The sequence below is a fragment of the Neolamprologus multifasciatus genome, chromosome 7 (genome assembly GCF_963576455.1).
Source record: "Neolamprologus multifasciatus chromosome 7, fNeoMul1.2, whole genome shotgun sequence".
Lineage (NCBI taxonomy): Eukaryota > Metazoa > Chordata > Actinopteri > Cichliformes > Cichlidae > Neolamprologus > Neolamprologus multifasciatus.
In genome coordinates, this window is record NC_140445.1 from 63,280,995 (window position 1) to 63,298,886 (window position 17,892).

At 38.9% G+C, this 17,892-nt stretch overlaps 1 protein-coding gene across 5 annotated transcripts in view; it reads left to right on the forward strand.

The window, feature by feature from the left end:
• Positions 1 to 17,892, forward strand: part of LOC146515854 (neural-cadherin-like) — a 123,804-nt gene that overhangs the window by 33,620 nt on the left and 72,292 nt on the right. For all 5 annotated transcript variants that reach the window (XR_014875253.1, XM_085167834.1, XM_085167835.1 and 2 more), the window contains one exon: positions 15,702 to 15,899. Coding sequence is in view for 4 of the 5 variants with exons in the window: in XM_085167834.1 (XP_085023960.1) it covers positions 15,702 to 15,899 (198 nt within the window). In the remaining variant the exon portion in view is untranslated. The remainder of the gene's footprint in view (positions 1 to 15,701; positions 15,900 to 17,892) is intronic.

The window sequence follows — 17,892 nt, forward strand, 5'->3', positions numbered from 1 at the left end:
ACATGATATCGATTCATTAAAATCCTGAATTGATTTTTAAATATAAATTTGTTTTGCCCGAAACGCCAGAATACGTGTATGCGTACACGGACACGCCGTCGGGGCTGAAAGCCGACAGCTCACTGATTTTGAAGCGTCAGCGGGCGCTTTGTGTTTACATCCTTTTTGTTCTAGATTCTGAAGCTGCAGGTTTTATCTCTTTCCAAACAATATTGACTGACACACCGGCTCACTCCTTGGTGGCTGCTTATCGGGGCCTGGAGCCTGGGGCTCGCTCGGGCCACTTCGGGGGTGGGGTTCCCTCGGCCTCTCGGCCTGGGGCTCGGTCGGTCTGGTGCAGCTGGCTGCCGGCGGAGCTCACGGGCACGTCACTACAACCCCCCCTGGCTTCTGCTCCGTAGCTGCTGAGTGACCCCTCATCTGGGGCTCTCCTCAGCTCTTTCTGGGATGGTGGCTCAGCTGCCCCTCTGTTGGTCTTCCTTGGTCTCTTGTGTTCTGGGGGCCTCTGGATGTCTGGAGTCTTGATCTCCTCCATACCTGCTTCATGCCCTGGAGGACAGCTTAGCTTTGCTTGTTCCAAATTCAGTTTTTCAGCAAAACTTGTTTGAGTCCATAAGAAAATATTTTATTTTTAAATATTTTGATTTTTTTTGATAAATATTAATGTTAGCCCACAACTTTGTTCCAGTTTTGAATTTTGACCCACTGTGTATTTGAGTTTGACACCTCTGCTCTAACAGATCATTACATGAAGGAACCTTTTAAAAACAAGCGCGTTCATGCTCACAGGTGTACACACAGGTGCTCACACACACAAACTACACCCTTCTTGGCTCCTACCTCAAAGCACATTGTGCGCTGTTGATCTTACGTGCTGCACAATAATGTTTAATATTTAGTATTTACTGTCATATTCCCATATATCATCGTGATTGTTGTTTATTCTGTTGCTCTCGTTTTCTTCAGCTTGTTTTCTTTTTTCATTCTCAACAGGTGAAATTAAAAAAGTCTACTGTTATCTACTGTTAGCTAGTTTATTGTGATGGTGCTGTTTTTATTATGTTGCTCTTTGTTGTTTGTTTTCTCTTCTGGTTTTTTATCTCCATACAGGTGATCCAGGTGTTTTGTTTGTTTTTCTTTTCTTTCTTCCCCCCTTTCTCACTGTCTCTTCTCCCCTCTGTTTTTCTTTCTCTCCCTGTCTTTCTTTCATTCTTTCTCCCTGTCCTATCCCCCAGTCATGTCTGTCCCGTCTTTAAAAACAAAAAATAAAATAAATACATAATTATAATAAAGGTCAATCAAATGGACCAGTATGGCAAGGCCGTGATGATCCACTTGGTAAAGTAAATCCACTCGGCATCTTACTTGGCCTTCAGACAACAATTCTGATGGCTAAAGATCCAAACGGGACACAAAAAATCCCCAAAACAAAACAAAACAAAAAAAACCAATATTGACTGAACCAGCAGCCAAAGAAGATCCAAACTACGCTTCACATTTTGCTTCACATAAACATCGTCACGAATTTCCTCTTACTTTTGCTGTTGTGCTTCCACCACGATAAAATCTCACTTCATGTAGAGCTCTCTCTTTCAGGAATAGTTTCCCATCTAAAAATCTCTGTTTTTTGCATTATTCGCTTACTTATTACCCACCAGCTGCTGGTTTGTTTGTTTGTTTGTTTGTTTTTAACTTACTTCCGACAATAAAGCCTCATTTCTGCTGTTCAATACTGAACAGATGTAAACAAATTAAGCAAAATTGCAAAACGCTTAGCTGTGTCTCTAATCAAACCTCTTTATCTTTGCTCTGCTTCACTTCGTTCTTGACTGCACAATATTTTTAAGGTCATCTGCTATAAAAACCCAGACCAGGAAAACTGCCTTCATGTTTTTCTGTGTTTTATCCTCAGTTACTTTGACACAAAGACATCTGCAGTGATGCTTAAACCTTTGATAAAGTCTCACAAGAGTCAGCTTTCTTTTTATAGATATAAAAAATATCGATATGTACTGATAAGTGATCAGAATTATAATATTTCTGACTGTCTGAGGCAAAATTTTCACAGATTCAAATCGAATCGAATTGTGGATCGAATCAATTCGGGACCTTGTGAATCGGAATTGTATCCATTCTAGAAATCAGTGACGATACCCAGCCCTAATTAAAAACAATGAGTTGTTGTATGAGCAAAGAAGCAAACCATTTTAGTCTGTTCCCAGGTGGTTGCTAAGCAACATGTGTAACATCATAATATCTAATATAGATGAGAATCTTCAGGGACCCAGGATGCACCTGTATGCCAAATTTGTTTGCTCAGCTCCTGCACACACAGCACACACAGACAGATATTTCATGTATTGAGGAATACTTCAACCCCACTGTTTGTCCAAACATAAGATTCATTTCTTCCTCCATCTTTGTTCGCATAATAGCTTTTCCCCCATGCTTTCACTTCTGTAAAGTGACTACTGTAAACATCACGTTCAACCGTACACTAGTCACCCAGATAATGTTTATAAGTGCCCTACACAGCATTTACAACCTGTTAACAGTTTACAATGTTTAACATCTGTTACTTTACAATAGCCATCCAGATGTTCATCGATAGTTTATGAAACAAGTTTCAAATACTAAGTCTACATTAATAATCACCATGCCATCGTTTGTTACCACCAGTGTTGGTCAAGTTACTTGAAAAAAGAAATCAGTAACTAATTACTGATTACTTCTCCCAAAAAGTAATCCAGTTACTTTACTGATTACTTATTTTCAAAAGTAATTAATTACTTAGTTACTTAGTTACTTTTTAAAAACACGATTTACAACCTGAATAGGTGATAAAGTGATAGATCTTTCAGCCCAATTCTACTTTTTCTACATAATCCATCATACAAAATGTAATCAAATGGAAAAGTTTTATCAGTTTTAATCTTTTAACTTTATGCATCAAGCAAAGATTTAATTATATGCAACATTCTCTGACTGGACGAAATTTGTTTAATATTTAAACCTATTTTCTGCACATTCCAGCACATAAAATAATTTTTTTTGTCTTTCAAATAGATGCAAGTAAAACACAGCAGAAAATAAATAAAATCAAAGACTAGCGGTCCTGTTGCTCTATTTTCACCTGTAAAGCAGGAGTGGGGTAGGCGGAGGTTTATCCTGGTGCAGGTGTGGCGCAGCGGTCAGTGGAAGAATCCGCGAGTTACTGCCCATCTCTGGTTACCACAATATAAAAAAGTGTTACTGCTAAACCCATTTTGTATTATATATTCAATTGGGCCAGATTACTGAGATAAAACCAACAAAGGTTCTACAGACAGAAGCAAGGAAGAAGTTTTTGAGTAAAGACATGACGTTTTGATTACCTCAGCTGGGCAAATTTATATTCTCATCTTTATCGCTTGCAGGGATTTGATGAGTCACTTTCAATGTGACTAACGTGCCCATCATGGATGTATTTTTTGCGTCTCCACTCTTCTGTCAGTTCATGTTCAAATGATATCTGGTCAGCATGTTACTACTTTGAAGTTTTGCATGGTACAGCCAAAAAAAGAAGGAAAAAAGCTGCACTTGAGCTCATGCATGGGGGTTTTTTTTCAACAGAAATGCTGAAGAATTTATTATTAATTCTCATTCAGGCAGGAATTTACAGTTTTATTGCAAAAGAGCCTTTTACACCAGACAATATAAGTGAAAGCAAGGCAAGCACCAAAATGATCTGTAGCCTTCAAATGTTTAAGTTATGTGCACTTAAAGTTGTGAACACTTCATTATACGCACTTCATATTACACCATTCTTCCTTGAAGATGTTTGACCCTCTGAGGGCATTCTGCCTTTCATCAGTTTCTCATTAACTAGTACAACATTGGAAAAAATTACTTTGAAGAATAACATAAGATGCTTGAAGAATAATATATGAACCCCTATTGAGCTTTTAAAATGCAGAATTTACATAAATAATAAAGATCATAATTATTGACAAAAACTGAACTAAATTTAAAAAGAAAAATGTAGCAAAGAGGTGTCGTAAGAAAAAGAACATCCAGACAGACATCACCCATGACCCTATTTTTACTGTCTCATGTTTTAACATACTGCGCTAACTGAATGTCAAACAGAAGGAGCATGCACCTCGGGCTTTCAAAATTAGCATATTTTGGAAGAGCACAGGGCACATACCATCAGAGTAGTTGATGCTGTAACCCCAAACACTTGCACATGACTACTCAGCAGTAAGTGCAGTTTTTAATTTTACATTAATCATGTATGCAGCTCCTCCCATTAGGACATCTTGGGAGCTTCTTTTTGGTCCAGAGTGACCGTAGTTCCATATTTATGACACTGTATATGAAACATTAAATGCCCTGAAATTATTAATTGTGTAGAGCAAATTTTGTGGCTACTGGTGCAATATGACTTTAGAGAAATATCCTTGCAATAATCAGAATCATCACTAATTTAAAATGTAGATAATTAAATCTTCAATGATCAATAAAACTTGTTTAGCTGTATTAAAAAGGAGGCCAAACGCGTCTTTACAGCAAATAAAACACAGTTTACAAGTAAACTCTTTATTAAAATCCTGATATAGCATATTGTGTTCCTGTCTTGCAGGCTGCAGACAATCCTCTGAAAAGCATAGGTGGAACTGATAACATTAATGGTGTCTGTGAGCTACTAGCAAGGTCCTGGTATTATACAAACAATATGATAAACACATTTTAAAGCGTTACCTTCTCTTGCTTTAGAGTTAACATATCTTGTGATATGAATACCAAATGAAACCTTTTCCTCATAAAAAAATACTACATGGCTAAACATTTAAATTTCACCCAATCCATAGGGAAAATGGACTTTGCCACTTGGCCAGAAAAGTGTGAAAAGAAGAGATTTCAACACTCATTCAAATGCATCCTCAATCAAATGCCTCAGTAAACAATCTCCTAATGCGTTTACTTTGTCACTTGCTGTTTTCAGATCTTCTTTAACACAGCATGGTGTATATATTATAAATTATGGTCCCATTCAGAGTGAAATAGCTAATAAAGCAGGGTATGATTTCTGAGTTATATGAACATGCATTGTCCTTGGGCTCTCCATTAGATCTGTCCTGGTTCACAGTAACAAAATGTAAAACTGGGGTGTTACCACCAGTGTTGGTCAAGTTACTTGAAAAAAGTAATCAGTAACTAATTACTGATTACTTCCCCACAAAAGTAATCCCGTTACTTTACTGATTACTTATTTTCAAAAGTAATTAATTACTTAGTTACTTAGTTACTTTTTAAAAACACGATTTACAACCTGAATAGGTGATAAAGTGATAGATCTTTCAGCCCAATTCTACTTTTTCTGCATAATCCATCATACAAAATGTAATCAAATGGAAAAGTCTCTTTTTAAAACTTGTTTTATTAGTTTTAATCTTTTAACTTTATGCATCAAGCAAAAATTTAATTATATGCAACATTCTCTGACTGGAAGAAATTTGTTTAATATTTAAACCTATTTTCTGCACATTCCAGCACATAAAATAATTTTTTTGTGTGTTTACACTCAGTCTTTCAAATAGATGCAAGTAAAACACAGCAGAAAATAAATAAAGTCAAAGACTAGCGGTCCTTTTGCTCTATTTTCACCTGTAAAGCAGGAGTGGGGTAGGCGGAGGTTTACCCTGGTGCAGGTGTGCAGCAGCGGTCAGTGGAAGAATCCGCGAGTTTCTCTGTGAGTTTCCCATTACGTCGTAGCTACTCGGTGCTTGTTTAGGGGTTTTTTTTCGCTGTAAAAAGAAGTTTTCTTCCCACGCACAACGGACACTAATGTTTTTGTCACTTTTTATGGAATCAAACTCAAAGTAAGGTCAGTACTTCCACGCTTTAAACGCTGCACGCTCATACTCTCTCTGCACTCGATATATGATCCATTGTTGATCTGCACACAGCTGTTGTCACGAACGTGCACTTGCTTACGTCACTGTCATGAGACATTCTCGCAAAAAAATGTAACGCAGCGTTCCTACGGGAAAGTAACGGTAATCTAATTACCGTTTTTGCAATAGCAATCTCTTACTTTACTCGTTACTTGAAAAAGTAATCGGATTACAGTAACTCATTACAAGTAACGCGTTACTGCCCATCTCTGGTTCTGACAAAGTCTAATCTGGTGTAACCACTGGTTCCCACCATGTTGTAAACCCTCTGTATTTCCATTCATGAATTATTTATTCCCTGATTGTGGACTTTTGTGTTCTTGACTTGTTTGTATATTGTGAAGAAGACGCACTGTAATAGACATTTCATTCCATCACTTTGACATTTTAGTTACCTGTGCAGTTCACCAGTTTAAGTTACCTTGTTAATCTGAATTAGGGTGGTTTTACAGAATGATACAGTCCTATAACGGCACTGAATATCAGCTATAGTCCTGTTGCAGCTTTTCAGCCCTTTAAGATGACACTTTGTCTCCATTTTTTTGCAATAGTAATCCCTTACTTTACTAGTTACTTGAAAAAAGTAATCGGATTACAGTAACGCGTTACAAGTAACGCATTACTGCCCATCTCTGGTTACCACAGTGCCTGTGTCCATTATTTGTATACAGTCTATGGCATTTTGTTTAACCCAGTGACAAAATGAACAGTGAAATATCTGTATCATACAAATGTTCAAAGACACCTTTCAAATCGACATTCAGTTTATGGATGGCAAAGGCTACACCAAAGGAGGTCTTGAAAAGACTTCCATTTATAGTCATTTAACTCTAGAGTCTGGCGTGTCAAGAGAGGGAAAACAGTTGTTGTAGCTTGTTAGAATTTACCGTGAATTTTACGATTGCATAGCACTGGTCTTATACCATATATTGCATTTTTAAAAACAAGCTGCTTTTGACTGAAAGTGTGTGGGTAGTGCCTGCGATGAAAGGTCTTCCTGGGGTTTAAGCCTTAAGCTGCAGAATTGTGGAGGATCCCAAAGATAGAAGTGCATGATGCATATAGCTCTCGTCATGTGAATGCTGGGAAGCTACTTCTGGCCTTGCCTGTGGCTCTAGAGAGCAGCACACGCATCACTGAGGAAATGAGGATGGAGGTGAGGGTAATGTGACGCTCTAACTTTTTCTCCTGGTTCGAAGCATCGCATGCAGCAGGCAATAAAAAGTCAGTGAGTCAGAGGTCAGCTTGTGTTTTCTGAGACTTTAATACTGTATTCGCTGATAAATTGGTTGAGGTTATGCTTGATTACGCTGAATAAACTGCAGAATTGTATTTATTATTTAATGAGCATTACTGTTTGAAAATAATTAGATGAAAAATATCTTGTGGATATGAAAGCTTGCTGCAGACATGAAATATTTTAAAGCAATTTTGTTAAACTCATTTAACAAAATTGTTCAATTAAACGTATTAAATGTTGTTATTTTTACATGCGAAACCAAAAAGAGTAATCCATAAGCCACAGTTGTTTTAAGTGAAATTGGAAATATTTAGCTAAATTATTTATTTTCCTTCCCCAGAAGGCTGCACACTACCAGTATATCTCTATTCAACACTTGCTCCTCACTAAATCCTCCTCTTTTGTGCGGGTGAATAGAAGTGAATAGGGCACATTTTTTCTCGGCTCAAAGCAACAAACAAAAGGGATGGAAGAAGTTTTAGAATTTGTTTGGCTGGAATACAAGAAACATGAAGCCAGGCACCAGAAAAGAGACTGTAGCTGTCAGGGGCCAGTTAGAAAAGATCCATCCATCCATCTTCTAAAGCGATTATACTGCTCAGGATATGGCTGGGCAATTAATGGAATACTAAAAATTTACACATAGGTATATTTGTAAAACGATTTGTGCCACACACTTTACACTTAAATCCAAAACAAGCTGTTCAGATGCCCACACAAACCCTACAATAGAAAACAAACTCACAAAAGAAAAAAACAGCCAAATGCTACAAAGGCTGCAGGGTTAACAGCAAGTATCTGAGATTACGTCTGAATCCTGCTCAAACAAACATTTAAAAAATATTTTTATCTGTTTTTTTGTATATTTATTGTCCAACACTAGTCATCTTCGTAAGTGGTAACATGGCAACAAGAACTGTAAAAGAAAGTAAATAACTAAGTAAGAAAAGTTTATTTATAAAGCGTTTTTCTCTGGCATAAAAGTCGTAAAGTGCTGTTCAAGAATTAAAGTACCAAATCAATAGAGAAGCATGTGGAAACTGAATGAAAAGAGAAGAAAATGTGAACAGAAGGCAGTTTTAAAAAAGTTAAAACAAGTGTATCCCATCCCATTTGTCTCTATAGCGCCTTTTAAAAATATTTTACTCTTTCTGCAATATTTGTCTTTTTTTTGCTGTATTTGCATCTCTTTCAGTAAATGTGATTTGCAGTTTGCAGCATTTTCTTTTGTAAAATTGGTTTCCTTAGTTTGCTTGTGTTCTGTGTATTTGCCTTAACACCCCCACCCACCTGGCCTTCCCTGAAATTCAGCCCAGATTTAGAGAAACAGATGCAGTCATGAGTGCAGACAAGAAAAAGTGGCTGCAAAAGACAAAAAAAGAAAGAAAGAAAAAGAGAAGCTGTTGCAATCATGTGGCTACCCTATGGCTTCAGTAAAAACAACTCAGAAGGGAATAAAGCGCTATGCAAATAAAGCAAGAATAAAGCTAACATGCCAAAAAGAAACACAGCCACTTTGTTCCAACATATTTAACACAATCATGTAACAGAACATGGCGGGTGGAGGTCCAAGTCCTCAGACACATCAGCCTATTAAACGTGTGTTCAGCCCGTCATGTTTAATTTGGTAAGTGACTTTGATAGCAAAGATGTCTAATACTTAAGCTATTCAATATTTGAGTTCAAGGTAAAAGTAACAGTTAACCATGTTAATAGAATAGAATAGAATAGAATAGAATAGAATAGAATAGAATAGAATGCCTTTATTGTCACTATACAGTTGTACAGTGAGATACAGAGCATCTCCAACTCAGTGCAAATAAATTGGGGGGGGCCACATATATACATATGAACAGTATTGACAGAAAAAATATATAAAATGTACAAATATACAATCCAGTGTAAAAAAGTAAATATTTATTGGTGTGTGTATGAGTTAAGGGTGGTTATGGCCTTTGGGAAGAAACTGTTCGTGAGTCTGTGAGTCTGTAATACTGTATTTAGGTATTATTGGATACCTATACAGGGTTTCAGAGCCCAGCAGGTATAGGAATTTTAACGATGATACTGGTAATTGGTGAATTGAAAATCTGATGTAGCAGCTGATATATTCTCTTTCTTTCAGACACACAAAACATAGACAAATTTCCCTGACATTTGTAGTTACAATGTTACCTGTAGTTACAACGTCTTTACTAAGGTTATGTCGCGAAATCGATCAGTGTAGAGCAGTGAGACAAACCACGGAGGCCCCAGAAAAGTGCAATCAAACGATGAGTTTATTGACACACAGGAGAAAACATCAGCATATGTCCTCTGACCAAAATACATGTTGTGGACACTTATAAAGCAGTGGGGTACACGCCTCCCCATGGCGTCAATTACAGATTAAAATAGGGTCCAGACATTAGCCACAATTAATGGTACATCTTGTACATTTTTAATGGCTATAAGCAGACATAGAACTTCTCTTTTCTATAACACCTTCCATACAAGGTAATAAACTTCAAGCCCTCAGGACCTCTGGGGCTAATTATATATTCTGGTCATCTGTTGCCAAGTAGAGTAAAATATAGTAAGACACCAAATGAGTTAAGGCCTCAGGCCTGACACATTCCTAGATTATATGTGTTATATGTATTGTAAGCATGCATTGCAGTTATCCTTCTATGTTCTAGTTTCCCTCAGCATGTATCACCTGGACAGTCACGCCAGTGAAGCTTAAGACCCTTAATGAACCGAACATCAACTCGAAATAAGCACAAATATGCAATGTGTATAAAATACTTCTGACCGTACTTGTAATAAAAGTAACATAATGGAAGGATCCTCAAATGGACATCTTCAATACACAACTTTAATGCAATATCAATACTGTGAGAAATATTATTAAATGGAATAATGCTGTAAAGAATGTTATTAATGAGTTATAATGATGCAGATTATATGGCAGCAATAAAAAACTTCTGTATCTCCACTGTTACTAAGGTAACATGACAGTTACGTACAGTTACTCATTTACACTTTGGCTAGTGATGCTTACCTCAGCTGGTTGTGTTTTGTTGTGTTACCAACAGGGAAGTTGCAGAGTGCACTCTAATAATGTGTGCATGTGTTAATCCCCGTAGGGAAATTACTCCTCTGCATTTAACCCATTCATCCAGTGAAGCAGTGGGCAGCCACCAATGCAGCGCCCGGGGAGCAGTGTGTAGGGACAGTACCATACTCAGGGGTACCACAGGGTAGTTCAGTGGAGTTGAACCCCCAATCTTCCGATCATGGGGCGACCACTCTGGCGGGTAAACTATGTAATGTCCACACTTATAAGATATTTGAAGGGTGTTTCTCCAATCTCTCTGGACTTTTCTATTTCTGTTACAAATGCTGGTACCGATATCTTGGCAAATACCTAATATTGACCCTGCCAGTTTATCAATCAGGCTCTAACAAGGTTATGGGTCTGACACCAGAAATTTGAGAGACAGACTGAAAAATTATTAATACCTAATTTTTAAAGCATTAATACTCTTATTATTGACTTAAGTACTGTGAGTGACTAGTAAAGCTGGATGGGTCCCCCACAGTGGTGTTAATCCCAGCATACAATCATTTAAACACCAAATATCCTAAAACTGAAAACAGTACAGACACAAATTTAATCGTATAAACTGAAAAAAAATCAAACAATAGATGTTTTCTCATGACTTGTATTATGTGTAGCAAATAAATAAATATATAATTTGAGAATCACTGAATTTTCTTTAGATTTTATAGAGCTTTTAAGAAATTGAGCATTGATAAACAATTTAGGAGTGTGATGTATGTAAGTACTGCAACTTCATTATCACCACAATAGTGTCATTTACTGTGTTTTTATACTTAATGTAAGATTTTCCATAAATGTAAAACTCAATTTCCAAAACAGTTGGGATGCAAATCAAACCTTATGTCGCCCAGCTGAGATAATAAAGGCTGGAAAAGTTGGACAAATACAAAATAAAACCTGGTAGCGCATTCCATTATTAATGCTAATTGGCAACAGGTCAGCAGTATGATTGGGCATAAACAAAGAGCTCTGCTGGAAATACTTTCAGAAGCATAGCAGAGGACACAGGGTAAAGAGAAGCTGGTGCAACTTGAATTTCCAGTGTCTTGTTAACCTTCTGCGAGCGCAATAAAAGCTTTCCAACAGCTTAATCCATCTAAAACCAAAGATGGACAGATGCCGACCCCAGACATATGAAGCTGATGGCGAGCCCTAGCAGCTCTCCTGCTGCGTTAAAGCTGAGCCCCCCCACAAGCATAAGAGGACTGGATTTGACCCACACCTCATTTCAAAGGCAGTGGAGCTATGTTATTATGTGTCTGATTTTTGACTGTAGACAACAGAAAAATGAAACAGAAAAAGAGAGACATCAACTGGGAACAGCACAGAATCTGGCTTTAGCAGAAGGTAGAATCTCTGATAGGATAGGGTGCATTATGCACACGGGATCCATCAAGGCAGCATTACTGCTGACAGAGCAAAATATGCTGTTCTGTTATCCAGATGAAGTCTTTTTAGGGAAGGTCTTGCTTATGTCAGGAAGCCAGCTGCAAACGAAACTCTACACGTGTTCTCAAATGGCCTGCTCTCATTTAATGCCTAATAGCCATTGAAAAAATAAAAATACAAAACCCTATATCAAGCACAAAACTTCTTTTTTTTCATTTTAATACTGCTTTTTACATTTTTGAGTATAGTTTGGGTGTATAGCACCTACAGATAAATGATGATATTGCTGCAAAGTCTGCAAAAAAACGTACCGACCGCTTCATCGAACACAGTTTTTGACAATTTCTGCAGTGATGGGGATTTCAGACTGGAGGAAATGAGCAGAACTTGAGGTCGTCTACCATTTCTAATTGTTCTGGGATGAAAGTGCCTGCATGTGTATTTACATGCTTAGCGTGTCAGCCATTCTGAGCCGAGCAGAGTCCGTGGCGCGCGGCACCGGAATCCCTGAGTTAATAGATTTTTGTCCCCAGTGCTTTTAGCGTGTTGATCTCCCGCTGATGGCTTCACACTCTGCTTTAAGCACAGAGATGGGGGGATGTGTGGTGGGCGGCTTTGAATAGAGCCTCCTTAACACTGCAAACATTTGGCTAATGTACCTCATTACTTCCCCTTTGAGCTGATTTTCATTTTCCATTCACTTGCTGCTAAAAAAGCACCCCTGAAATTCCACGTCTCACACGGGCCATTGATATTTATGCTTGCAGACGCAATTTGCTTAATTCCACACTGAAATATTTGTATCTTAATTTCTCCCCTCGATGAGAGCACAAGGAACGGGGGATGCATTAGAAAAAAACCTGTTGTTAATTATACTGTGTGTTCTGTCTTAATTTTCTCCTCTCACGGTCCGCTACTGTACGTTTTCCTTCCAAACATAGATTCTCCCACCATCTTTTGTTGTGCTACGCTGTTTGTTGTGCTTCCCCTGCGCTCTTGTCTCTGCAATGTTATTTGGCGTTCTGTGCTAACCATCACACAATGCTCCTTCTACCACGCTGCCTCCTTCTTCCCTCTCCATGTCTCTTTCCTTCTCTCTGTAGATATTTGTGTTTCTGCAGCTGTGCCTCTCTCCTTTACTCTGTTTCCTCTCATCCCCTTCCCACACACCCTCACTGTCCTTGTACTGTGGGCAGTGTATATGTGCACAGAAGCACTTGAGACAACTTTTTTTTTCATACAGGCAAGCCACTTAGCAGCTTTATATAGCAAGTACCCAAGGAGAGGATTAACAGCAGGAAACATCAACAGAATACTGCACGGACGCGTGCGCATTCACTTAGAGCTACGCCATTGTACTTACCGAGCCTTTGCCAACCACACATTGCACCTCTGCCATCCAACTTTTTATGATACATTATTATGTTAGTCATCCAGCATTTGCTCTCATCCGTATGAGACTCTATTGTAAAATATAGACCAGCCTTTCATCGCGCTGGGCACAGAAAGCAGATTTGACGTTAAAAGATCCAGTGGAGCCTGCGAGCCCCTGCCCATTATTTGATCACATCTTTTGTCTTGGTCAGGTAAGGCAGCTCGTGTCAGTTCGGTGCTCACGGGGCATCATTCACAGCATCTCCCTATTTAGATCAGAGAGGAGTCGCGTGCATTTGCGGCCTCGGAGCACGCGGCGTTTGCCCGTACACACGTATGGACTCTTCACCTTGCACACGCAAACGCACATACAACACAAACACACTCATATGCACTCACTACCACATTCTTCATTATCATTCCAGAGCTGATAGGCTCTAATTATCTGCCTTGGCTCTGATTAGTCTCTCTGTAACAAGCTAATTAGATGGAGCCTTGTAAAATCATCACCACCATTACCACAGAGACATGCCTGGGAAAGACACCAACAAGCAGGAGGCGAGGAATGTGTCTTGCACTGCTCCCCGCAAAGATTTGATAGTCAACTAAATGTTAAGTGCCGGAGCTCTGATTTCTTTTGATTAAGTGCCTTTTAAACCCGTCTACTTTGCAATAGAATCTTTATCCTTTCTCATTATTCATCACGAAAGGATTGTTCCGTCTTACAGAGCAGGATGATCTGGCTTAAAGCGCATAAATTGCCGCTGTCAACATTTTAGGAGATAGCATCTGAACATTGATTAGTTTCTCTGCCCCCACGATACAGTGGCTATTTATCCAAAACGAACTATCGTCAGATCCCAGTCAGAACTTTCCTCTCCACAGAGCAACTTTAAAGCCTGAGCAGAAAGCGAGATTAATTCTCTCCTCTAGCTTCTTCCCCTCTCTGTTATTATCCCTCTAACAATCCTTTTAGGAGCTGTCACACACTTTATAGCTATTGTGTTTCAGTTGTGAACACTCGTAACGTTGCGTTTTTCATCAAAACGCATCTTAACTGTAAAAGAGTTCCTGTAAGAAATAGGAATTGTGATCTCCGCATCCACCTTCTCTTTTCCAACTCATTTGAGCCAACACAAGGTGCTGTCAAATATTTTCATGCGGTTTGAAGACTTCATGCCATTTGCCGTGTGCATGTACTCATTCGAGGTATATAGTTTTACATTATCAGCTATAATAGACTTTGGAAAGACGTTGTGTTGCAGAACATTATGGAAACCAGCTAAGTAGAACTGCTTTATACAGACAGCACATCTGTTGAGGCAGCCCTCAGGTAGTGAAAGGATGCATCGCACACTCCTGCTGCTTTTGTCTTGGATTAAAAAGTACATACATAGCCCGTGGATAGAAACATGAAACCTTTTACATAATGGGATTTGAAATCCATAGTAACTTTTAGCCTTTAGGTAACTCACCTCTGTGCCTAAGTGTCCATGGCGTGTTTGTGAGAGGAAGACAGGAAGATAGAAAGAGACATGCAAGATCTGTATGTGCATGCACTTGTGTGTGTCGATGTGTTTGTCCTGGCAGGGGGTTTTTCTTTTCTGGGGTGAGGCAGATGGCCTCTGTGTATTGCAGTCTACTGAACTGTTTGGCACCTCTTCTGACATATTCCTTCATGCCACGTTGACACAAGATCACAGCCAGTATTTGCGAAAATAGTGTCTTAGCCTACAACTTGTGACTTGCTCCACATCGCAGGAATAGATTCTGCATAAAACGTATCCCAGATCGGGGCCTGTGACAGCGTCGCGAGTTTTTCTCGTGAACATCGTTTCCAGATTGTGTCGTTGTGTTTAATGTGGATAACGATCCCTTACTATCAGTTCCGGGGAAAGTCACGCTATGCTTCTGTCATAGAGACGCAGTTTTACACCGCCTCTCCTTGGGTGCTGTTGTGCTCTCTTGCTGTCTGCCCCGGCTTAGGTTGAGCGAGTTGGTAATTGGATTCCTGGAATCTTCTTATTCACTTCAGTGAGGCAGTGCGCAGGCGACAAAGTGCCTGCAGTCGTGAGGCATCATCCTGACGCCCTTATGGGAAGATCAAGGTAGCTTTACCCCAGACATGGTAGATGAGACAGTGGCTGAGGCTCTCTCCCATGGGAACCAAGGTGTCTGGATGCCTGGATGGAAACCCTAATGGAGAATGAATGGATGATGTCATATCCACCGTCCTCAACCCTGGGCCCAAACGTACCACTTGACATCCACTTACAACAATTTCCTGAGCTTCTGACAGCTACGGTGTAGCAAAAGAAAGTGGAAAGATAGCCGTTAAATTACTAAGTTAAAGATAGTGTGGTAATTGACTTTGACCAGACCTCTGAGCTGAATTGAGACTGTAGCGGTATCAGTTTCACAGTACAGGCACAGGAAAAAACCCCATTAACATTTAGTTTAATCATGCAGTCCTGGTTTTTGCTGTCTACTGGAGAGGATGTATATCTCACATACCTGTACCCTTAGTTGACTCTGTGCTTGTTGGCGCTTCACATTCCCCTGGCAACATGTCTCCCTGCTGCACACTCAGTTACATGACAGCTGTCACTTTTTGTAACCAGAGCTCCATCACTATCTCTGCACTATCCCCCAGGCCCAGACTGGTACCTGAACAAGGTGAAGTTGAAGATCACTGATGTCAATGACAACGTCCCTGATTGGAATATGAAGCCGTACCCTTACCTGGCTGTCGTATCCCCCGAGGCCCCTGCGGGAACGTTTGTCTACCAGCTCCAGGCTCATGATGGGGATGAGGGTAAAAGTGGAGAGGTGGAATACTTTTTGTCAGATGGTAAGCTTTCTGCTGTTCGCACACACACACACACACACACACATATAGAAGGGAAGTCGTATTAAAATAGATTGTGTCGTTGTTAAAATAAGCTGACAAGCTATAGAGACTTGAAAATAAATACAAGTAGTCAGACACCAGTTCTCTGACATGACAGCCAGAGGCATTCACACGTTCATTCATGCATTTTTAGGTTCTTTAGGTGTCCGTTAGATTCTCTATCTCTCTGTCACCCCATTTCTCTTTTCTTCTGTATCTCTGTCCCTCTTTCTTTTTCTACACACACATACACAATCGCAGCAGACACACACACACGCAGCCAGAGGCCTTCGCACATTTGTTTATGCACTTATCGTGCACTCTATCTATCTCTCTAATTCTCCATGTTGCGTACGCAGAGTAAATTCTGCAGACACACACGCTAAAATACACATACACGCATTTGGCTGTTGGAAGGCTGCCACAGTAGACCCCCTGGTGGTTGAGGGGATGGAGGTTTGTTCACATGTCAGAGATTGGGGGATGTGCTAATCTTGCCAATGGGGCTTTACAAAACACTACTGACTTCCCTCTGACTCGCATTAGTACATCGCACAGCTTCACGTTTTGACTTTAAACCACAAATACTACAAAGCGGCCCTTGTCTTTGTCTCGCCCCTTGTCTATGCTGAGAACTCATATAAGCAGCGACATTTGTCAAAGCAGCTAACGTAAACTTAAAAGTTAAAAAACTACCCTCTTATCCTGTGCTTAATTTTAAAAACCTGAAGATGAGATGAGATGACACCCTGATTGACCCAATTTTTTTAGTTTTTTTATTTAATTATTTTTATTTTTATTTAATTATTTATTTATTTATTTATTTATTTATTTTTTATTTAATTTTAATTTATTTAATTTAATTTTTTTATTCAACGGCAGCAGAAAAAGTAAAAAAGTGCCCTCCAGAGTTTTTTGCTTTGGTTTTTTTGTATAGAAATACTTGGTTATGTTTACATGCAGCCTTCCTCATCCTAATGCATGGCGTGCATCCTTGTGGTTTAACAATAGCGTTGGACGGATTTTTTCACCCATCTTTTTTTAAAATATTTAGAGTCTTACATTGATTACTTCCATGTTTACTTGCTAGCATTCTTCCTTCACTGCCTTTGGCACATTGAAACCTTCGTTGATGCATTGCTCCTACCGGCTGTCAGTCTGTGGAAGAGTGGGAAACCAATGGCAGGATGATCATAACAACAATGGGACTCACTAATTAAAACATTTCTCCATAGCTGCTAATTACAATTTCTACAAACACGCAGTCAGACAAAAATGTTTTATAACTTAAGGAAAAGTAGAAGTTGAGTAGCTTGATGAAAACTTAAATTGGAAAGTAAACGTTGCCACTTGTCAGTATAATTACTAATGTTTAGAAGGTGAAAGTCATAACTAAGAATGTCTAAAGAGTATATAAAAAGGACGCAATATTTCTCACAATCCTAACAAATCTTATAAAACCTGTGTAACCACTTCCTGATTTATTCCTCTGATCCCAAGACCTCCATATATTTCCAAAATAATTTAAAAAACCCATCAATAAGTCATTAAAGCATACTGCTGAAAGGGAGGCATTTCCTTTGTTACAATAAACATTAGCACTGTGGTTCATTTTGAGTCATTCCCATATGCATTGTTCTGTTACTTCATTGTGTATTAATACATTTTTATTGCCTATTTTATAGCTTTTTTTCTGTGTGATTTTAAAAATCTTTATCTCCAATATTTACAAGTTGGCTTGGTTCATATTATTAAGTCACATTATTGCGAGAATTAAGAACACGGTGTTGGATTTGGCATTTTATAAGATTTGTCAGCAGCCTGAAAATTATAGAACTTATTAATTACTGCAATCTCCAAGGCACACTACATAAAATGTAAATTTAAACAGAATGCAATCATTTAAACCCCTTAGTTTATTTACAGTATTAAACAGGATAAATTAAAATGTTTA